This window comes from Microcebus murinus, chromosome 17, assembly GCF_040939455.1.
Source record: "Microcebus murinus isolate Inina chromosome 17, M.murinus_Inina_mat1.0, whole genome shotgun sequence".
Classification (NCBI taxonomy): Eukaryota; Metazoa; Chordata; class Mammalia; order Primates; family Cheirogaleidae; genus Microcebus; species Microcebus murinus.
This window is the reverse complement of record NC_134120.1, coordinates 3,977,501-4,001,764: the sequence shown is the minus strand read 5'-3', so window position 1 is coordinate 4,001,764 and position 24,264 is coordinate 3,977,501. Positions and strand designations below refer to the sequence as shown.

The 24,264-nt window shown below is 36.4% G+C and overlaps 1 protein-coding gene across 3 annotated transcripts in view; it reads left to right on the top strand.

Moving 5' to 3' along the window:
• ZNF407 (zinc finger protein 407) overlaps window positions 1-24,264 on the top strand; it is a 427,820-nt gene that overhangs the window by 27,583 nt on the left and 375,973 nt on the right. For all 3 annotated transcript variants that reach the window (XM_012754490.3, XM_075993793.1, XM_075993792.1), the window contains 2 exons: window positions 5,043-9,783; window positions 15,097-15,211. In XM_012754490.3, coding sequence (XP_012609944.2) covers window positions 5,103-9,783; window positions 15,097-15,211 — 4,796 coding nt within the window. In that variant the 5' untranslated portion in view covers window positions 5,043-5,102. The remainder of the gene's footprint in view (window positions 1-5,042; window positions 9,784-15,096; window positions 15,212-24,264) is intronic.

The window sequence follows — 24,264 nt, the reverse complement described above, 5'->3', positions numbered from 1 at the left end:
ATGATCATACCATTGCACTCCAGCCTGGGTGATAGAGCAAGATCCTTTCTCTCTCTCTCTCTCCCTCTCTCTCTCTCTCTCTCTCTCTCAAAAAAAAAAAAATCAATTGTGAAATAAGAAATGTAGAAACATTTTTTCCTTTTGTTTTAGAAGTTTTGGAGACATTATATAGAAGATAATAAAGGATCTCATTATTTTGCTTCTGCGTATTAACGTGGTTGTCATTCTTTTGTCTCTAAAAACATATGAGTCAGATGCCCTCAGCAGAACATTCACTCTAAACTGGTGTGTGTGTGTGTGTGTGTGTGTGTCTTCCCTAAGTAAGTTAGTGTTTGTGTATTCTCTACGTATACTGCAAATGAAAACTCTTGCTGGTGCCCGTAGCGAAGGTGATATAGCCGCGTGCTGCAGCAGCATTTGCAGAGTGAGAAATGGTTAGATGCATCGAAAGGAAAGAAGTTCACACTGTTTTAGACTAAGAATTAAAATGTTTTAAAACAAATTCTATCAGATATTTTCAAACATATACAAACACACACAAACATATAAAAAAGTTGATAGAATAATGAATCCTCATGTACCTTTCACTTAGCTGTAATCTTTATAATCACATAGTTTCACTGTACTCCTCTCCTGGACTGTTTTGAATCATATCTCAGACATTTTTTATTTCATCTGTAAATACTCAGAAAATTAGACATTTCTTACGTCACAATGAAACATTCATTCATTCTAGTACCTTAGAAGTGCTTGGAAAAGTTCTAGGCTCTTAGGATATATGGGAGGATAAAATAAACCATGTTCTTACATTCTAGCATGGAGAGAGAGAAAATACACTAGACACATAAATAACCGTAACGGGAAAAGCATTGATTTTATTAAAATTTAAGATTTTTCTTTTTATCAAAGACACTATTAATAAAACAAAAAGGGAGAAGATATTTATAAAACACATCTGACAAAGGACTTATATCCAGAATACATAAGCAGTTCAATAATAAACAACCAAATTAAGAAGTGGGCAAGAGGCTAATAGAGCACATAAAGTATTAAGCACCATCACTAATTGTCAGGAAAATGCAGATTAAAACATCACACCCACTAGAATGACTAAAATTTAGAAGACTGAGATCCAATGTTGGTGAGGACATGGATCAACCAGAATTCTTACACATTGCCGGTGGCAATGCAGACAGTACAGCCACTTTGAAAACCAGTCGACAATGGGATGGAACACACTTGTGTACCTCTGCAGTGTATACTCCTTAGCAATGCAATGGAACACACTTGTGGTGTGTCTATGCACTGTATACTACTCGGCAATGCAATGAATGGAACACAGTTGTGGTGTATCTCTGCAGTGTAGACTACTCAGCAATGCAACAGAACATACTTGTGGTGTATCTCTGCAGTTTACTACTACTCAGCAATGCAGTGGAACACCCTTGTGGTATATCTCTGCAGTGTATACTCCTCAGCAATGCAATGGAACACACTTGTGGTGTGTCTATGCACTGTATACTACTCGGCAATGCAATGAATGGAACACAGTTGTGGTGTATCTCTGCAGTGTAGACTACTCAGCAATGCAACAGAACATACTTGTGGTGTATCTCTGCAGTTTACTACTACTCAGCAATGCAGTGGAACACCCTTGTGGTATATCTCTGCAGTGTATACTACTCAGCAATGCAATGGAACACACTTGTGGTATATCTATGCAGTGTATACTACTCAGCAATGCAATGAATGGAACACAGTTTGTATCTATGCAGTGTATACTACTCAGCAATGCGGCGGAACACACTTGTGGTGTATCTCTGCAGTGTATACCACTCAGCAATGCAGTGGAACACACTTGTGGTGTATCTCTGCAGTGTATACCACTCAGCAATGCAGTGGAACACACTTGTGGTGTATCTATGCAGTGTATACCACTCAGCTATGCAGTGGAACACACTTGTGGTGTATCTATGGGGTATACTACTACTTAGCTGCCACACATGCAGCAAAAGCATCATGCTGAGCAAAAGGAGCCAGACCTAGCTTCCCCTACAAAGCATATTGTATGATTCCATTTCATATGAACCTTTAGAACTGGCAAAACAAATCCACTGTGGAAGAATTCTGAATGGTGGTTGCTGGGGCAGAGGGCTGGTATTACTGGGGCCTGACTGTGAAGGGCTCAGCATCTTTCTGCTGGGAGGGCAGAGCTTTGTGTCTTGGTTGGGATACTCGGGAGGGGTCCTCTGCAGATCTCAAGGCTCCTCTTTCCTTCACCTCTGTCCTTTCCTTTGTTCTGCCCTCATCTCAGCTCCCCTTCCCTGTGCTGTGGCCTGGGTGCTTTCTCCAGGCGATAGGCTGGGCTTACCCAGTTTCTTTCTGTCATGGATCACTGTCCTTTGGTGCCTGGTGTCTACTGTCTTATGCTGTTGCTTCATAAATTTTATCTTTTTTTTTAGTTGCTTTAGGCATGAGAGTAAATCCAATCCATGTGACTCCATCTTGACCAGAAGTGGCTGCCCTGCATTGGACAATGTATTTATTTTTAAAAAGATATTATCTTATCCCTTATGGTGTAAGCTCTTGGAGGACAGAGATTTTATGGTGGTGTTTGCTGTATGTCCAGCATCTACAACCAAGAATACTTGGCATATTGTAGGCACTAAGTGAAGGTTTTTGCATGATTCTTTCTTCCTTCCTTCTCTCCTTTTACTTTTCCCTTGCAAATGTTGAACAGCAAAATGAATGCTTAATCTAACAGGGCATTTTCTAAAGGGTCCTCTGCAATACCAATCTCTTGATTCTTTATACACGAAGAGTTCTGTAATGAAATAAGGTTGGGAAATGCACATATATTGAGAAATCCTGTGGTAAAGAAACTTTTGTTCAAACCAGAGTTTTCGAAACTTTAGGTCAGTAGTTCATGACTAGCCTGGGCAACACAGGGGAACCCCTTCTCTACAAAAAAAAAAAGAATTAGAAAAACTAATTGGGTGTGGTCCCAGCTACTCCAGAGGCTGAGAGAGGATTGCTTGAGCCTAGGAGTTTGAGGCTGCAGTAAGCTGTGATGATGATGCTACTGCACTCTAACTCTAGCCCTGGTGACAGAGACCTTGTCTCAAATAAAATAAAATAAAATAAAATAAAAAGACCCCCCCCTCCACTTTAGCTATTACCCTCCATTCATCCCCCCTACCTACAGCACAAAGAAACCACTAATCTTTCTGTATCTATAGATTTCCCTATTCTGGGCATTACATATAAAAGGAATCATATAATATGTGGTCTTTCACTTAGCATAATGTTTTTAATGTCCATTGTGGCATGCATTAGTCCTTCATTCCTTCTTATGGCTGAATAATATTCCATTGTACAGATATACATCTTCTTGGTTCATTCATCCATTGGTGGACATTTGGGTTTTTTCTACCTGTTGGCTCTTATGGATAATACTGCTGTAAACATATGTGTACAAGTTTTTGTGTGGATCTGTGTTTTCATCTCATCTCATCTCTCTTGGGCAAATACACCCTGGAATAGAATTGTTGGGCTATGTGCTGGCTCCACGTTTAATGGTTTGAAGAATGGGTGGGTTGTTTTCCAAAAGAGGCTGCACCATTTTACATTCCTATTAGCAGTGTTAGGAGGGTTCCAGTTTCTCCACATCCTCACCAACCTTTTTTATCTGACTTTTTGAGGATAGCTATCTTATCTCCTTACGATTTTGATTTGCATTTCTCTAGTGACTAATGATGTAGAGTATTTTTTCATGTGCTTATTGACCATTTGTGTATTTTCCTTAGAGAAACATATATTCTTTGCTCATTTTTAAATTGGTTTATCTTACTGAGTTATAAGAGTTTTTATGTATTCTAGATGCAATTCCCTTACAGATATGTTTTTAAAAAATTTTTTCCCATTTTGTGGGTTCTCTTTTCACATCTGTTTTCTTGATAGTGGCCTTTGAAGCATAGTGTCTTTTGAAGTTTTTAACTTAGAGGAAGTCCAGTTTACATATTTCTCTCGTTCATGCTTCTGGTATCATATCTATATTTTTTCCCCTTAATGTTAGCAGAGCCAAAGCAACAAGCTTCATTTGATTGGTCAGTGTAACTGAAAAACTAGTTAATATAGTTGTCCTTGGCTTTGAGACCATAATATGTTGATGGCTTTTTATTAACATCAAATCAAATGGCATTTGGCTGAAAATTCCAATCATGGTATAAAGTAAATGGAAAATGATATGTTTTAATTGAATTAAATAGTATAATGAAAAATAAAATCAATATTATTGATTTCAAAGCATTTTATTCAATAAAATTCTTTTTTTCCTCAAAATTTACTCCATTAATTCTAGTGTACTACTGATATTTCCCTTTGCCATTAACCTTCAGACAATATAAAATGACTGTTAGATGAGAAAATTAATGATTGACAATGAGTACCTTTGCATTGGCAGAAGAATTTGAGCATGAATGGTGACATTTGATAAGATTATACATGTTGTGTTAATTGGGATGTATTTAGAAAAATCATGTTAAGGCTCTTTGCATTAGGGGAAAAGGATGAAGCAGTTGTTTTGAAATTATGTTTCTTTTAAACTGTGACTTGGGCTTCTGTTGGGAGGCTAAAGAGAGGAAGGCCTAACTTCCAGACTTGCATCACAGTGGTTTTGTTTTAATGTGTTTTACAGAGTGAGAGTGAAACATAATTGGAAAAGGGAACTTATGTCTCTTTTAAAGTAGTAAATTGAAGCAGACTGGTATAGAGAATTGAAACTTGGGAGTTTTTCTGCAAGTTGGTTGAGAAATTGTTTTTCCTGCCGAAGGTACAATAGTATTGATTTGAGTCAACAGTAGCTTGATGTGGTCTTCCTAAAATTAAGTTCATAGTTTTCACAAAGGACTTTATACATATGATCAGATTGTTCTGAGTATAAAAGATACTTCATTGAGGCTTAGTGATATTTTTCAATCCAGTTTCAGACTAACGTGTGTCGTTACATTCAAGGTGTCATACTGTGTTTGTTTACTTCACAGGTTATGGGTGCCCAGTGAGCCTCACTGGACAGGAGAAACATCGTCCGCACTTCATTAACGATGGATATTGAGAATAAACCTGAGAATGATGAGGATGAAAATATAAAGAGAGAAGCACAAGACTTGAAAAGTATTTCATCCCACAGTGAAGACTGTGGGCCTGTATCCGATGTGATAGCAAATTCCTCTGAAAACTCCACAAGCAAGAGAGGTTTTTCAGAATCATCAAACTTTGACAGTGTCGTCGTAGAGGAAGAGAGAAGTAAACATGCTTCCAAACGAATGAAATTAGATGAGGCAGCGCCCCTTAAAACTAGAGAGCAGGGCTTTCACGGATTAGAAACTTCCCAGAGCTCGGTCACACGTGTGGGTACCCTGTTAGACGAAGCCGTGAAGGAGGCCTTCCTGAACGACTGCATGGGTGGAGGCACGTGTCTCCCAAACGCTTTCTCCCCACCTCCCGATTTTAGCACTGTTGATGCTGTTTCTCTGAAAACAGACACTGAAAAAAAGTCTGCTCAGGAAGTGGTTTCCCTTGATCCAGAAAGAGAATCTCCTTTCCCCCTGAAAGAAATTAGTGTTAGTTGTACCATTGGAAATGTAGATACAGTTCTCAAGTGCAGCGTATGTGGCCATTTGTTTTCTTCTTGCTCAGATTTGGAAAAACATGCTGAATGTCACATGCAACAGTCAAAAGAACATATCTGCTGCCAGTGCAGCCACAAAGCAGAGAGCAGCTCAGCTCTGCACATGCATATCAAACAAACACATGGGCCACTCAAGGTCTTTTCTTGTGATCTTTGTGGCTTTCAGTGTGTGGAAGAAAACCTCTTGAATGCACATTATCTTGGCAAAACACATCTCCGGCGTCAGAATCTTGCTGCTCGTGGAGGATTTGTACAGATCTTAACCAAACAACCTTTTCCCAAAAAACCATGTACCGTGGGAGCAAAAAATGTTCGTGCAAAACCAAGAACTTCTAAACCATTAGCAAAGAATGGTGATCCAAAAGGATTGCGAAATGTTGGAACCAAATTTAAAGATTTCAGAGGAAGCATTTCTAAACAAAGTGGTAGTAGCAGTGAACTCCTTGTTGAAATGATGCCATCCAGAAATACTTTGTCAGAAAAACTAGAGATTGTTGAAGATAATGTTACTTCCCTTGGCATAGCTCAAAATCCTGAAAACCAGAGCAAAAAGCTAGGAGCCTTAGTAACTTCAGAGGGTCTCTCAGATAAATCGGAATCTACCAAAAATAACCTACAGACAGTACATACTATCAGTACAACCTCGAGGCCAAGACCTGAGCGAAATATTCTAGTGTTGGGTAATAGCTTTCGTAGACGAAGTAGCACTTTCACCTTGAAGGGTCAGGCAAAGAAAAGGCTTAATCTTTTAGGAATTAATAAAAGAGGCACAAATGAAACTCAGAGGATGTATATGAAACACTTTAGAGCACAGATGAAAACAAATGATGCAGAGCCGGTGCCTCCCCACGTAGACATGAGCAGCAGTGTGCAGAGTCTGTGTGTGACTACCTCGGAAACTCAGGAAGTGAAGCAAGACCTGGGAAACTCCCCTCTCCTGGGTTCCACACAGTTGGAGTCCCTGACAGTGAAGCCAGCTTCTGACCCTCAGATGTTATATACTTGTACAGACTGTGGGCAAATAGCTACAAATGGGGTAGATTTGGAAATTCACGTGAAAAGGTGCCATGCCAGAGAGGTGAAATTTTACTGCCAGACTTGTGACTTTTCCAGCATGTCCAGAAGGGACTTTGATGAACATTTGTGCAATAACCAACATCAGCAAACTGCTTCTGTCCTCAGTTGTCATTGTTGTTCATTTGTTTCCTTGAATGAAGTAAACCTTAGAGACCACATGAAGGAAAAGCACAGTATGGATTTTCTTTGCACCGTTTGTAATCTGTTCTTCTTGTCTGAAAAAGACATGGAAGAACACAAAGCAACCGAGAAGCATATTAGTTCCTTGGTTCATCCAAAGATGTCTCAATCATTTAGCAATGATTTGGTTTTGCAGAATTTACCTTTAAGTACTTTAGAATCAGAAAACACAATGGATTCTATGAATGAGTCAGGAAAAACAGCTCAGGAAGAACCTATGAAGTCCAGGGTAAGTCATGGAAATGAAGGAAGGCATTCAAGCAAGCCTCAGTTTCAGTGTAAGAAGTGTTTTTATAAAACAAGATCTTCCACTGTTCTCACAAGGCATATAAAGCTTCGGCATGGTCAAGACTATCACTTTCTTTGTAAAGCATGCAATCTTTATTCATTGAGCAAAGAAGGAATGGAGAAACACATTAAAAGAAGCAAGCATCTTGAAAATGCTAAGAAAAATAATATTGGCTTAAGCTTTGAAGAATGTATTGAAAGGGTATGTATAGGTGCAAATGATAAAAAGGAAGAGTTTAACGTTTCCGGAAACGGAAGGATTGAAGGCCATGGAGGTGTGCAATTGCAGGAGCATTCCTATCTGGAGAAAAACATAGTGAGTCCTAAGGAACTGTCACAGTCTGGTGTTAGCACCAAAGACGATGAAACTTTGACCACTGCTCCAAAGAGAGGGAGACCTAAAGGTAACATCTCACGGACGTGTTCACACTGTGGTCTTTTAGCCTCTAGTATTACAAACTTGACTGTTCACATTAGACGAAAACACAGTCATCAATATAGTTATTTATGCAAAGTGTGTAAGTATTATACTGTAACCAAGGGAGATATGGAGCGTCATTGTGCCACCAAGAAACATAAAGGACGAGTAGAAATAGAAGCAAATGGAAAACAAAGTTCATATATCATTGTTGGCCCTGAAGGGGGTAACCCTGAAGCCGGTAAAAAGACCACCAGTTTAGCAGTGACCGTTTCAGACGAACATGCTAACAAGCCAACTGAGTCAGACTCCTCCATTTTACAGAAGCCATCAGTAGATAATGGAAATTCAGTTACAGTTGAAGTTGAAAATGTATTTCATTCTGCAGATGGGGAAGTTAACAGTCATCTTATGGATAAAAAGGAACAAGTGTCTCCAGAGCCAGAGGACCTTCGCCAACAAGGGGATGCATATTCCCAGAGAGATGCTGCAGGAGCAGGTGACACTAAATGTGTACACTGTGAGTTCCATGCTCATTCTTCCGCTTCTCTAGAGCTGCACGTAAAACGGAAACACACAAAAGAGTTTGAGTTTTATTGCATGGCATGTGATTACTATGCAGTGACTCGTCGAGAGATGACCAGGCATGCAGCAACAGAGAAACACAAAATGAAAAGGCAGTCTTACCTCCACTCTTCTAATGTAGAAGCAGGTTCTGCAGAAATGTCCAAAAACATCATTATACCCGAAGAGGAGCATCAACAAAATCCTGGGGAATTCCAAATCATTTCTGACCAACCATCTGATACTTTTAAATCCAGAACCGCTACTGATTGTTCAATTTTAGATGAGAATACTAATTTAGATATGTCTAAAGTACTCTGTGCTCCTGACTCCGTAGAAATTGAGACTGAGGAAGAGTCTAATTTCAGTGAAGACCATTCCTTTTGTGAGACTTTCCAGCAGCCCCTGGTCAAGGATAAAGTTATGAAACCTGAAGAGATGGTATCCCTTAATATTTCCTCTAATTATGGCTCCCCAGGCAGATTTCAGAATGAAAATTCAGGAAGCTCAGCTTTGACAGCAAAGAAAAACCATGAGATGTTGAATGACATAGGTGACCCAAACATCCCCTGTGAGAGCAATGGAGGAAGCACAGCGGACGGTGGAGGAAAAGTCCTTCACAAACACATGTGTCCCCGAGCCCCTGATGGGGCGCGCCCAGCTGATGGCCCTACCCCTGCTGGGATGAGAACACAAGAGCAGGGAAGCCCCGAGAGCGGGAGTCAAGATGAAGCTGGGCGTGCACATGGTTCAGAGGATTCGAAAGGTGTGCAGGAAGATCCTGGTCCGGAGGACAAGGGCATTCTGATCAATTCACAGCACGAAGCGGAGATTATTTTGGAAGAGGATAGCCCAGCTTCTGATAGCACAGCTGAAAGTAATGATGTTTATGAAACTATAATTAGCATTGATGATAAAGGGCAGGCCACGTACAGTTTTGGCCGGTTTGATTCTTCCATAATAAGGATAAAGAACCCTGAAGATGGTGAATTGATAGACCAGCCTGAAGAGGGTCTGATAGCAACAGGAGTGCGAATTAGTGAATTGCCCTTAAAAGACTGTGCTCAGGGCATGAAAAAGAAGAAAGCAGAAGGCAATTCCTTTGGCGAATCCACGCGAATTCGTTGTGATGACTGTGGCTTCTTAGCAGATGGACTTAGTGGACTGAATGTTCACATAGCCATGAAGCACCCTACAAAAGAGAAGCACTTTCATTGTTTACTGTGCGGAAAGTCATTCTATACAGAAAGCAACCTTCATCAGCATTTGGCCAGTGCTGGTCACATGAGAAATGAACAGGCCAGTGTGGAAGAGCTTCCAGAGGGAGGGGCCACCTTTAAATGTGTCAAGTGTACAGAGCCCTTTGATTCCGAACAGAATTTATTTCTGCATATTAAAGGGCAGCATGAGGAATTGCTACGGGAGGTGAATAAGTATATAGTGGAAGACACTGAGCAAATCAACCGCGAGAGGGAGGAAAACCAGGGAAACGTTTGCAAGTACTGTGGGAAGATGTGTCGAAGCAGCAATTCCATGGCCTTCCTGGCACACATCCGCACCCACACAGGTACGTAGCCCCGCAGCAAGCCCACGTTTACCTGTAAAGCACCAGTCGGTGATGGGATTTTCACATTGGCTCCCATCCAAATATGCAGCCTTCCCCGCATCTGCTTGCTGGCCTTCTACCCAGTTCACACTGCGCTGCCTTGTGGGGCTCTGGGTGTCTGTAGCAAGTCACTGTTGACACTTAACATTGCTAAAGGTATTATAATTAAGCCTTAGTGATTCCAAAGGCACATTAGTTGTCAAGTATCTCTTAATTTTGTTAAAAAGCATAGTCCTGATGCCTTTTTAAAACCCCTGTCTGTTACAGATTTTAGTTGTTTCTAAGTCCTAATTATTTGATTTGCCAAAGGATGTATTAAGTGATACTTTGTGTCTTCAGAGGATATATTAAATGACTTTTCAAGAATGGAATAATAAAAATGTTCTTACAATTTTAGGGATTTAAAAATATTCATTGCCAGATATTTTATATCCAGAAGTATAATTCCAGGCCACAAGATTGTATCTTTAAGGATCAAAATTAGCCACCACTTTTCAGAGTTAACTTACATTTGGGATCTGGTTTTCCTGGAGGTGGCACCTGGTTTAGTTTCTGTGTTCTGTTACATTTAGTGTTCCATTTTAATGGCTAATTTTAGGTAGAAATTTTTTAAAAAACATTTTTTGGTGTAAAATGCATAAGCTGCTCTTCTAAATTTATGTAAAAATTCACTGCACTGTTTCTATAAACCTGCCATACATTCTTTATTTTAAATAGACAGCTTTTCTAAATCATTGTGCTCTGCTTAGACAAGTTCTGTCTCCATGGTTGAATTTATGAGTGGATTTGAATAATAAATTCACATTTCAATGAACATATTTTCATTAAAACTGTAAGGTTTATTTTACTGTACTTTTAAATAATGGCTTATTATTAAAGGTATAGTTAAAATTCTTGCAGTTTTTGAAACTTAGTGCATGGTTACAAGGAGATAGACAAAAGAGTATGAAGCATTATTACTAGTTTAGGGTGATTTAAAGATAGATAAAAGGTTTTCGTTGAAGAAAGCAACAGGGTAAGCTGCATAAGATTAATAAAGGTAAATATAAACATTGTACTCTTGATCCCAACTGTCCCCATGTGCTAGAGCCGTTTTTTTTTGGAATAAGTCCAAATACTTATTTGTTTGCAGTTTTAATATCTGTCAGTACCTTGTAGCTTACTTTCTGAAATATAGTTTTAGAAATAAGGCTTGTTCACATGTGTAGAAAATATGTACTTTCTTAATATGCCCTCTTAAGGCAGATAAAACTGAATAAAACTAAGAGGAAGATGCTAATGGAGCTCTTTTTAGAATTCTTTATGCAACTGTCTGGTCAAGACATGTTGCTTATAATTGATGTGTCCATTACTTGAATTCTCTTGTAATTATAGTCAATAAGTCTTGTAAATGTGTTAAAGCTCACTAAAAGCATACAAATTCAAGAACAGAGTAAGGCTAATAATTTAAAATAATCAATGTAGGCATTTCAGCACTTAATTTCCCTTGTGTGTTGATAGCTGATCATTCTTAATCCATTAAGATTTATTTAGTCGTTTACAATGCAAAATAGGTTTGCACTGGTCACTTGTGCCATTTGAAAATGTCCACCAGGTTAAGTGCGGAATGTAGTCCATTAGTCTTCCTTGACTATATGTATTAATTGCATTTAAAATCAAGTTAATGTGGATGTGAAAGTGAGGTAACTATCAATATGTGACAAAGTAACCCTACTTATATAAGTTACATCATTGATTGTAACATTTAGTAAAAGTTAGCATACTTTTTTTTTTAAACATCTTTTGTTGGTCTTAACAGCAAGTACATTTTTATTGTGCTTTGAGGTACCACTGAGAGCATTGTTCCTGAGTACACACTACCAGTCTACCATTTCAATTTTGCAAGTCAGTTTTTGGGGGAAGTTGGTCTCCAGGTTTTAATTCAAGATTTTTTTCTTGGAGCATCTTAAAATGAATAGCTTTTTTGATACTTTGCTTATGTCTGTGAAATAGTAATGCAGGGACTGTTATTAATGGTTAACTGGAAAAGGGCTTACTCTTCCAATCCCTGTTTTCATGTTTTGTGATTTACTATATGTTTTATATAGCCTTTTCTTCCCATCCATAGCATGATAAGAGCAGCGCTATAAGAAGTGAATGAGTTTTGGTTATCAAGAATTGCATGGAAAAAGTATCCCAGAGTTTTCCCATGTGATTTCCGGTGTGGAGCAATCAACATGACCACAAAGAGTAGGCTTTCCTTTCACATTACATTAGTAGGACTGAAAAAGCTGTTTGTTTTCTCTCCTGCGTTATTATGTTAAAGCTTTTATTTCATATAACACAGGAGACTGTTAAGCTACCAGGTTGTTTGAAGCCATTCATTTTATGTGGAGTACTCTGGTCACCTGTGCCACTCAAAAATGTCCGCATGTAGGGAGACAGGGGGTGTGTGACTTCACTGAAAAACTCTGAAGTCAGGACTGGTAGTGTTTGTAGTTCAATATGTGACAGTTCAGAGGACAAACAGAACACGAGGGGAGCGAATTTGTAGATTTTAAGCACGGCGAGAACAGGGTTACTTCATTCACTGCTTCTTCTGTGCCCCACACTTAGTTGGCTCTTAGTGAAATTTGTTAAATAAATGAATGAATGAGCAGATGGATGAATGAAGTGTTCTGAATGTTGAAGAAGGATTTGGGGATTAAGGCTACAGTGGAGAAGTGTTAGATGATGAGTAATAAACATTTTACTTCATTCCTATGAGACCTAAAGGATTTTCTTTGTGTTTTCTTTTTAATGTTAATATCATGTCCAAGTATGCATAGCAATTAGTAATGACCAACAGTTGAGGAATGGCCCCTGTAGATCCACGCGAAGACTTAGTCTTTAAAGTCTTTGGAATTTTTTTTTGGTAAAAAAATAAGGTACTGTAAAGTTAGAGAGCCTCTTTAGTTTTTTCCTTTCAAAAAACCTCACAGACTGGATTAAACCAAATGCCTACTGAGGATAATGCTGTTTTAAGGAATGGAACTATTTAAAAATAATATTGAAAGTTTACAGTAATCAAAATACACCTGAGAGAGAAAGACAGATTTACAGATATGTGATTTTACAAATTGTGTCTTATAAACACTATGTCTGGATTCATTTTGGAATGTGCATAACAAGCTTTAACATTATCTTTTAGGAGAAAAAGGAAAAAAAGGGACACATTTTTGTTTTTTTAAATATATATACAGAGAAGTATTACCGAGTATTTGAATTTTTATGGCACAGAAAGGAGATGTTAACAGTTTGCTCTGAATATCAGATATGAAAAATAGTCAAAGACTCAGTGATTCTGGGTGAAGCCATCAACAATAACTCATTTACGTGTTGTCAACACACTGTGGCAGTGACCACTGAGACTTGAGGGGACTAGAGTTTGTCACAAAGGGTCCATGCACAGTAAATTGAAAACACCACAGACCCCATGTGCAACCCTGTGTGACGTCTTTGCTAGTCACAGTGCAGGTGCTGTGTGAGCAAAGTGAAAACTCAAACCCATGAGATATTTTATATCCGTTCACCCAAAATTATAATACAAATATTGGGAGGGCTTTATCTTCTTTGGAGTTCTGATATTGTTAATATATATAATGTATGCCATGTAATAATTTCCTAATTACCCTATTATCTTTAAAGCATTTTAATTTAAAATACAGGTAAACTGATTCTTATACTTTTCAAAAGTCCTTGTAAAGAATTCTGTGTCTTAATGAAATGTTTCAAAGTAGTGATAGGCTTAGTTTTATCAGAATCATTTAAGTAAACTGTAGTTTCTAATGTGATTGATAGCGTGATTGCTGTAAGCTGCAGTCTCAACCTGCTTTTGACATTTAAACATATAAACCTGACTAGATATAACCATTCAGGTGCTAAATATATTTTACATCTACTTCTAACAGTAGTAATGGAAGTATTAAGAGATCTGGCTTCATTGTCATTGAACTGTGAAATATTCAACCTTGTCTGCCCGTGCTTAGTACTGTTGACTTTTTTTATTTCTGTTGGAAGATTAAAATTAAATGCTTCACTTTTTTTGTCAGCTTTTGGGAATTAAATGGAAATTTAAGACTGAAGTTTTTTATTGAGTGCTTCAATTTCAACAAAGTATTCTTGGAGAATTTTTTTTCCCCCAAGGGCACTGCACAAAGGTTCATTGATCAAATATGATTTATTGCAAATTTTTTATTTGAACTTTTTGTATATTAAAGTCCACATATTTCATGTTCTATCTAGTTATAATAGAAGATATATATTGCTAAATAGGTACTAAACATGATATGAAAAATCTGGAAACATATTGTACTGATTTTAAACTGTGGTTTTTATGATTTTATTTATTTGAAGATACAGTGGTTAGAAAATTGGAAAATAGTATATATATTTTTACCTTAAAAGAGTGTTATTTCTCATTAATGTGACTATTGATTATCAGTATGTCCTAGCTACAATCTTATCTGTTACTAACAGTAGGTTTGTCAACTTTGAAATAATTTTATTTTCTCATTTTTGAGTATAGCTTGATCTTATTTCTTTATTAAGTAACTACAAAAAATTTTGTTGCCACTATGCCTTTTCTGTTGAAAAATTTGTTCTTAAAAACAATAACCAAAATAAAATATCAGTTCTTCTGGTTTGCTGAGTCATCACCAATTTTTGACTATAAAATGATCATAAATGCATAATAATTTATCTGCTGTGTATTCATACATTGTGTTATTAAAAATATAATGAATCATTTGACATAAATGTCAGAAAAAATCTGAAATAACCATTGTTAATGGGAATAAATTCAAAGCTGGAGAAATACGAGGAAATAAGGAGATGGCCACTGAAAAAATGTGCTTGATGATAAATATGTTTAAAAATATCAGCTACCCTATATGTATTTGTTTTAAAAATGTTTCATTTTAAATGTTGAATGACTTTAAAATACATTTTTGTGAATTATAAGAAAAATATTTAAAATTATTTAGCTCATCACATCTACTTTATACTGTTGAACAATCTCTCTTTTGACTTTGAATCTTACAAGTATTATTGAAAGTTAAGAAGACTCTCTGAAACAATGAAGTCTTCAGGGTAGAATAATTATGGAATCAGATCTTTCAAGTTATAAATGAATGCACATATTCCATTTTGGGGACAGAAATTCTTAATTTGATTAAAGGTATGATTTAAAATTTAGCCTTCTTTTTAAAACTGTAAGATATTATTCACATCATATTTTATGTTAAATTTACTCAGGATCAAAACCGTTCAAGTGCAAGATATGCCATTTTGCAACAGCTCAGCTTGGAGATGCCAGAAACCATGTGAAAAGGCACCTTGGGATGAGGGAATACAAGTGTCATGTCTGTGGGTGAGTAAATTGAAGCCATCTCTGCTGTGTGAACCAGGAAGCATGTGCAGGATAGCCATTGTTTCGGGATTCAAAACTGATAGGAGTAAGAGTGGCTAAAATTATGCACGCGTATCCTCCTTTCCATTGTTATGGTAAATTCTTTAAACACAGTTATGACATTCTTCTCCCACTTCTAATCCTGTACTGAAGATGAGCAATTTTATGGGCTACAAGGTCAATTTGAACCTGTAATCTGTAAATTGACTAAATTATAGGATGTTCATTCACATTGCCAGAGAGAACTATAAATTCCATTTAAAGACATAAAAAATACATAATATAGCTTTAGGAGTGTATATATGTGTTTTTTTTCTTTTGCTATACTGCTTTAATTTTAATCACATTAATAGCTCTTTGGATCCATTGGACATGTTCTATAAGGAAAAAACAAAAGGATTTAATTTCAGACAGCTGGTTACTGATTATTGCAGGGATGGTGTGTGAAAAAACAGTGTGTAATGTGTTTTTGTGTAACTTTATTTCAAAACTTGTTTCTTTTTTTAGTTAATGGTTCTTTTCTCTGAAGAATCATTCACAATGTTTAATTGTCATTCAAATGTGTTGCATTTAATAGAAAGCGCTGAGGTACCTTAATGCAAAACTAATTAATTTAGCAGAAATGTTTAAAAGGTTTTAAAATGCTATGACATATATGGTATATCATAAGACATTCAGAGGTGGATTTTAATACCCTACTTCTGATTAAAAGTATATTTTAATGTTATTATGCTAGAGAAATTAACTAATAAGTGCATCATATAAAAAGTCTTTATGTGAAACCTGAGAAACCTTCAATTCTTATGGCTAATTCACAGAATACCACAGATTCAATTAAATTATGCAGTGTGCACATGCTACATTAGGTTATTTTTTCTATTTGAAGATTTTTCAGATTGATATTATCATGTAAATATGTTTTAAGCCAAAAACAAATTCTTTTTGTTGGACGGTACACTTTGTCCCAGGATGCAATTGCATTTTTGACCCTAAAGATAGTTTTACAAATAACTTTGCAAACAGTTTTATTCACCATGGTCTGTGATATATTCATTGGCAGAATTGATGGTTCAGTGACTTACAGCTAAAGTAAATGAAGATGAACCTTTGCTCTAAAGCCCCCTGAAGATCAGTGGGAGAATGAGTTTTGTTACTACCGATTTTAGCTGCAAGGGTCAGGTGCCGAATGGTTTGTTTTAATTGCTATAGATCTTGGAATTTTAAAAGAAATATATTTCATTTATTGTTTTTACCATATGTGTTATAGGTAAGAACTCTCTGACTACAGTGAAAATTTGCTATTAGGTGGCAGTAAGCATTTTCTTCCTCATTTCTGAGATATAAGTAAACAATTTTTGCATACTGTTAATAGAAATCCAGTTCTGTTCATTTTTTTTTTTTAAATTATCGTTACTAAGACCCTGGAAAGAGAAGAAAAACTTTTTTTTCAGAGAATAGTTTCTGACATATATGGTATCAAAAACAATACATAATACAATACATTGGCTTTAATTGTATAACTTGAACAATGCACACCTTGCTTACTAATTGCTTACCAAACACAACTGAAATGTTGCATTAGTATTTTATGTATTTGATTCCCAAGATACAGAATTATAAATATACATATATTGAGTTTTATGCTGGTGTCATAGAGAGCTACGTGTGTGAGTGTGCGTAGAACATTCATTCTAGATTTCCAAAATTGCACCTTTTACAATTTTGATAGCCACTGAATTTTATCTGACTATGAAATAATAGTTCACTTTATTTTTTAAATGGAATTTGATTTAAAAGTTACATAGCAATAATTTTAACAGAGTTGATATTTTCACAGAGGAGGTGAAAGTTCTGAGATATTGCTGTAAACTTAAGACTACTTATTGATTTATGTAGATGAAACAGAACAATAATGAATTAGGTACCCTTCAATGTTACAGAAAAAGTATCATAGATTGTTCTGTTTTTTTGTGTGTGTTTCAAAGGGATAGGGAAGTATTTAGGTTAGAAATTAAAGTAGAAAACATAAAATGTGCAAGGATTGGCTATCAGATTAGTGGCACTGGAGAGTTTTGGTATGTTAACATCATTGACAATGTCAATTCATTATCATTGATGGCTAAATAATCTTAGAAATGCTCAGTGGGCCTATTAGTTCCTGAACATAAGCAGCTCATGCTGCATTTCTTCATTAGTTTTAATTGCTATAAATTTTACCTTTTACGAAATCATGGTTTAAAAGGTGAAGTGATCTTTCAGGAACATTAACTCTATAATTTTGTCACAAACAGAAGGTCCTGCATTATGTTTTCTTTTCTCCAGTAGTTAATATCTTCATCTCTGTCTTTTAGAAGTTTATTAATGACCTCTGTATTATTTGAGTTGTAAGAAGTTGTTTCTTAAATAGTCTTGATTAAATAATAATGCAAAAAAATATCGGGGCAGGCACACTGTTAAAGTTTCAATAGAATTATTGCTCTTAATACTGTACTCTTTTCCTAGTAAACTCTTGGTTTTCTTGAGGAAAAAGACTAATATTTTGTGGCGAAATTGATGGGAACAATAAATAATACATTTTGAATTGAGCTCAATATTAATATTCCAGATTATTTATAATTGACCTCTTTTTCAATGTTTATGTATCTTTATGCAGACAATTGTAATGCTCATCTGCTTTGTATCTTGCATTTGTAACTAAGACGTAGTTTTAGGGCTGTGTATTAGCAGCTCCCTTAACAAAAACTATCTTTGAAACTTTTATATAAATTGCCTGGACCTATGTTGATTTTCGTTGAATCTTCAAGATCAGTTTTAATTGATATATCCCCGTCCCCCACCCTATGGGCATATTTAGCTAGAGTACATCATGGATTTAAGTTAGTTTGACAGAGAATGTGAATATATTAGATGTCTAATTCCTATTAGGTAGTTAGGATTCAGAATTCAGAATTTAAATTTTGTGTACTCAAGGTTTACCTGCTCATATTAATGGTAAAAATTTCAAAAATGTATTGCTTTCCACTTTGTGTTTTAAATATATGTTATAGATAACTTCATTTAATAGCCATTTATTTTACTTTCACTTTTAGGAGGAGTAGTTTTTTGAATAGTAGAGTTTCTTAATAATGTTTTTCTTACATTTGAGTGTGATTGATAGAGGAATTTTATAGAATAATAGATATAGTTATATTTAGTCACTTGATGGGTAGTTAACATGAAAATCTACTATGGGTCTGAGATAGGGCTTAGTGGGAGAGAAAGTAAGAATTAATAGGGAGCACCCCTATGTAAAAGTTAATAATTTCATATTTAAAAATAGGCTAAATGCATGTTTTTATTACATCCACAATCTCTACTTTATTTTTTTCAGTAGTGAAGAACTTGAAAATCTCAGTGACTTAAAAAGAGGTCATTTAGGTACTATGTTTTGTTAAATTCTTTTAAATTTATTTTAATTCTGTGTGTGTATATGAAATAGTATATATAAATACTCTCAATAATAGTATTTATGCAGTGCTTTATAGTTTAGTAAATGCCTGGATTAACTTTCATCTCATTTGTTGACCTCTGTAGCTTTGTGAGTTGTTTATCTCATGTTTATTATCCCCATTTTACTGATGGGAAACTTGAGATTCACAATGTTTTTATTGATGTTCTTAAATCATGCAACTAATGATGGTTGACCACTCTTTTTCTTCGTTTTAACCATCTCTTTTCTTTATTTTTCTGCTTTTTGTAATATCTGTTTTTTGTTACTAATTTTAATTTGTAATTATTTTTTTCTCTCTAGGTTTTCACTAGCATGTAGTAAATGTAACTTATCTACTTCCTCCTACTAGTCACATTTATTTTCTGCTTTTGCCCAGATTTACGTTCTTTTAAAAAATTGCTTTCACAGTGTTTTACCTTCATATTCTGGTGTTCGGTCTCTCTCTCTTTTTCTTTCATTTCTCTGACACACACACACACACACACACACACACACACACACACACACAATCTTTTTCTTTGTTCCACTCTTCCCTTTTAGGAAGTGTTGTTTTAAATTATTTTTCCCCACTCTCCTTCATGTGTTGATAATTTATTGCATTTACTTGAGTGGTTACAAATCGAACATATTTGTATAATAGAAAGAAATAGGTGTCTAAACTTGTAAAGGTTAAATCATTAGGATGAGGGGGTAAAATTGATCAACTTGGGTTATTTTTATTTTTCAGTACTAGCTACTTTAAAAGAGTTATAAAAAACTAATAATTGGCCTATAATTTCATTCAGCCTAGGAAATTATACCTGAGCTTTGTATGCCATTATTCAGAAGCATAGATCTCCAACATGCATGGTTTAGAGATTATATTATTTCCTGATTGATTTCCCTATGTCTAGTCTTGATTCTTGTGTATGGAATTAAATGAATAGTTGAGTAGAATTTACCTAATCAGGAGAGAAATAAAGGCATTTTCTAAATCTGTCACATCTGGCTTCATAAAAAGACTCTAGACATTTTAAAATTGTGTATTAGTGTGCTCATGAACTGTTTATTCCTAGTTAAAGAAGAGACCTTAAATAGAAAGTTACTAATGCAGTAAAACTCTTTGTGTGTGTGTGTGTGTGTGGCATTACCTAGTTTTTGTGCATTAGAAGGGATCTCTATGTAGATGATTATAATGTCACTTTCTGACCTTTGCAGCTTGAATAATTGTAAATCATTGCTTCATAACGTGTCAGAGAATGTCTGTACTAGGCAATTAAATGGCAGAATATAATAGACCAAATTATTGCCTGTCATGTTTTCAACAACACAGTTAGTATTTGAGTTACACTTAATCATTACGTGCATTAGCAACTTCATTGGAATCCAGCTTCAGGCTGAGCATGAAATACATTACATTATTTAAACCTCTAATGGTACAAGTCATTTATTTGTGTTGAAGTGTACAACATGCAGAGTTTCATAAAGCAAGGAACACTTGAGAGCTTAATTTATCCAAATCAAAGTCTAAATGCAGATAAACACAAGTGGCAAAAATTAGTAATTTTTATAGGCTGGAAATATTTAAAAATACATGGTTGTGGGTAATTGTAGGCAGCAGGAATAAATTAAAATCACTATTTTTAGTCTGCTCTGAGAACTAAAGCTGTGTATACCTAAATCATTAAAAGCACCATGGAATTGCATTTTTAGCTGAACAATTAATTACACCCATCATATCTACAGATGTATCCAAATAAAATAAGTATTTGGTTCAGCTGGTTGTTTTGGTTAAAGAGATATACGTAGAAAAAGTTTGTTTTATACTGTGGCATGAATTATGCCTGTAACAGTATGAATTGCAGTATCTCTCAGTTTTGTAAAAAACATTCACATTAACATTAAAATACTTTATCATTATAAATGGCGCATTATATAGTTTATCCATGTAATATTTTAATGCTTTTTGTTTAATGATATACTTTTGTCTTAGTTTAAAATTTAGAAAATGCCATGTAATGATTACTGTCTGTCTTCCTGTCAGTTAGGAATACAAAATTAACATTACTTGTTTATTCCTCTGGTGTTCAAATCCTCATAATACCTTTTACACAGAGAATGAACATTTTGAAAATATTTTTTATATGCAGATCACTTCATTATTTGAAAACCTAAGATATGTCTTGGTAATAATATTCAAATCTAAAATTTTTTTCCTCAGATATGATTCTAGTGTGTTTTCCAGTAAGTTGTTCTGTAAGTCGAGGAGGCAGCTGGGGCGAGGTTGGGACGGTGGAGCAGAAACACGAATGCTGTTCCCAGCCTCTTCTCAGCGGTGAAAGGAGAGATGTTTGTCACCACCGTACCCTATTTTCCTTTTTCGTAGTAGTAGACTTTAAAATTTTTGCCAGAGAAGAGTGGAGTCATAGATTTATTCCAAGGCCAATAAGTATGATCAATCTATAACAAAATAGAAATAAACATATTCATTTCTTGGGGTTATAGTTGAAAACATTGGCCTCTGTCTCTAGGGTCTTTCCTAGTGAAGCAATCATGTCCTAGTACTTAAGTTCTTGTTTCTTTATTTTAAAAAGGTTTTGTGGTGATTTTAAAATCCTGTTGTGGAGTCTAAAGATTCTTTAACCCTCCTGCCATAGGAGGATACAGGAGAATGGCCACTCTTCTGGTCTTTTGCCTGTTCTATGATTTTTTTCCCTTGTTAGCCTGTTTTCTACCTCCCTCTTCCTGTTCATCAGCTCATTTTAATGAGTCCTTTACTTTGTGGAGGGTTTTGCTCTTTGACTCGTCGGAGAGCTGGATAAGAGGAGGTATAGGAAGTGCAGAGAGAAGGGAAGCATACCCTTGATTTATTATTTCTTCATTCATTTCTCATTTGGCAGATTCCTGGGAGTGTTTTCTCTGTGTGACACTCAGGCTCTGTGGTCACATGCTGCTGCTGATCTGTGGTCCAGAAGCCACTCTGGCAGAGGGGTAGAATGGAATGGGAGCACAGGGCGAGCTTTGCTGAGCAGCAGTGGGAGAGTCCTCCCCTCACTTTCCCGTCTGTTTGAGTTGGGTTGTAAAGGATGAGGGGGTATCCTCAAGGCAAATTTGGACATTCTTAACAGAGGGAAGAAAAGAACTTAAGTGAAAGTAGAGAGGAATGGAGCATCATGGTGTACCAGTAAGAGCACTGCAAGCAGTTCCTGAAATACGTGTGGCTAGATGGGGGGAAGTAGGGATTTTTAAAATAATAAATTCACATCTAGTGAGCATCAGTATGTGCTGGTGTTGTGTTAGTCTTTAGGGCTAAAGTGATCAAACCAATAACTGCCTCAAATGGAGAAAGCTTACATCAAGAAATGCCCACGTCTCCCTGGCCAATTCAGAAAATATTTCCTGGAGTTGGTGGCACTGATGTGCAGTGAGTGGGAGTTAGGCAGATAAACAGGGCAGCCCATTGCAGGCGGGGTACAGGGGTTCCAGCCAGGGAGCATGGGCATGTTCAGGAACGATAGTGAGTCAGCACTGCCAGGGGCTAGAGTGCAAAGCCAGGTGGGCAGTTCCAGGGACAGTTGGGTGAGGCAGACAGGGGTCAGGTCTGAAAGCTGTGCCATGCTAAGGAGTGAAATGCTGGCCTTTTCTTCTGTTTTCCAGCACTCTTTTTTTACTTATCGGACTTCTTAGTTTTCTGGACAGTGACTAGGCAGTGAAGTAGGGAGTAGAAAACCTGATGGAAGTGTTTTACTGTTTCAGGATCAAGGGCATGGAAATTGGTCAGAGGAATTATTTTAAGAGGATTTCACTGTTTGTAATTTTAATTAGGGATGTTATTGATTTTGGATGATTGTAATGAAAACAGGTTGATAACTGCTCCGTATGACTTAATGTATGATCGTTCCAAGTAATAATTAAAAGGACACGCACAATCATGTGGCCGTGCTACAGATGTCCACACAGTGCTGATACGTTGAAAGTGGATGCTACAGTTGTGTTTCCGTGCTTGATTCCTCTGGATGGTCAGCATAACTTGGGATAGGCAGTCACTGATTTTTAAAAAGTGTATGCCATTGGGGAATGCACTTCTGCTCCTGCTTCTGCGCCTGCGGGACATGCCTGTCTTTTGAGTGCCCCTGTGGTCTGTGTCTCTGTGGTCTTCTCCCTCCATACCTCTGGCCTTGTCCCCCGTCTTCTTATATCCCCACTCCCCTTTCCGCTGGCTTTAGCATTATTATACCAACATCTTTGTTGTCTGAGTATCAGAGTACTGACAGGCCAAGCACTGTCAGTACTCTGTAGATATATGAATTTTCAGAAAGTTATTTTTGGTTGGCTATTCCCATTAAATTTTAAAAAGTACTGTTTACTGCTGAGGCTGTATGGGAATAGACTGAGCTGGACCCAAGGGATGGTTGTTTTTGAAGGACCAATAAAGGGTTAATTTGCATCATAATTATGCTGTCAGCATTACATGTGGTTGATGGGGAACTAGAAAATTTTTCTTGTAAAATCTGGGTAAATGTGAGATGCTGTCTCTCATCTCTTTTAGAAGTGCTGCTGTAAATGAAGTGGGTGAAAACGGTCATGTCGTTAACACATCTGGTAATTATCATCATAATATTAGCAAATAAGCATGTTCTTTACATTGTGGCCCATGACATTGATAGTCAAGTGCTTCCCAACGTAGATTTGCAGTAGTCTGAAAAATTGGAATGTGTTTAAATATTAAAGACATTTTAATATTCCCCACAAAATTTATTTAAAAATAGGGTGTTGAAACTTACACTATTGCCTAGTCTAATCCATCTAGTGGACAGATAAAGAAATTTGGGTCAGGAGCTTAAATGACTTTTCACAAATGGAGACAAGAACCCAGGACTTGTGACTCTTGGGTCAATATGTTCCTGTTATATCCCACTGGCATTCTAATCAGTTTTAGTGTAGCTCTTAAACTCTTCGGCTTCACTATTTTTAGCTATCCATTCTTTAAAGAAGGGAAGTAATGGACACATGTTTAAGCAGCGAAGTTAATTAATTGATCGATTTATTCATTCATTCATTTTTCAAGCATTTTTTTTGAGTGCCCAACATGTGAGAGCTCTAATTTTGGGAACTACCAGTGGCCAGTCTGTCATAATTCCTTTTGCATTTAGACCCTCAGTTGTCCTCACAGGATAGAATTTAACTGGGAAATGATGAAGATGTACAAGAAGTTTGGGTAGTCACAGTGATAACAACTGTTTTCTTTTTTGTATAAGATGAAGTAATGTAGGTGATGAGAATTACATCTAGAACAAGCTGGCTTGTCAAAAATAGCATTTCACTTTATTTTGTATCAGGAACAAATCCTCAAAAATATCTTTGTCATATTCTGTTTGCCTAATGCCAGTTTGCAGAATAATTTTATTCCTCCCCCTTGCCACCCCTCCCTTTTGTTGTTCCTTTTCAACTATTAATAGTATCTCATGGACTATGTGATCTACATGTGTGATACAGTTGACTGACTGTTGGTGCGCACCTAGACTACATCATATACCACTCCTGT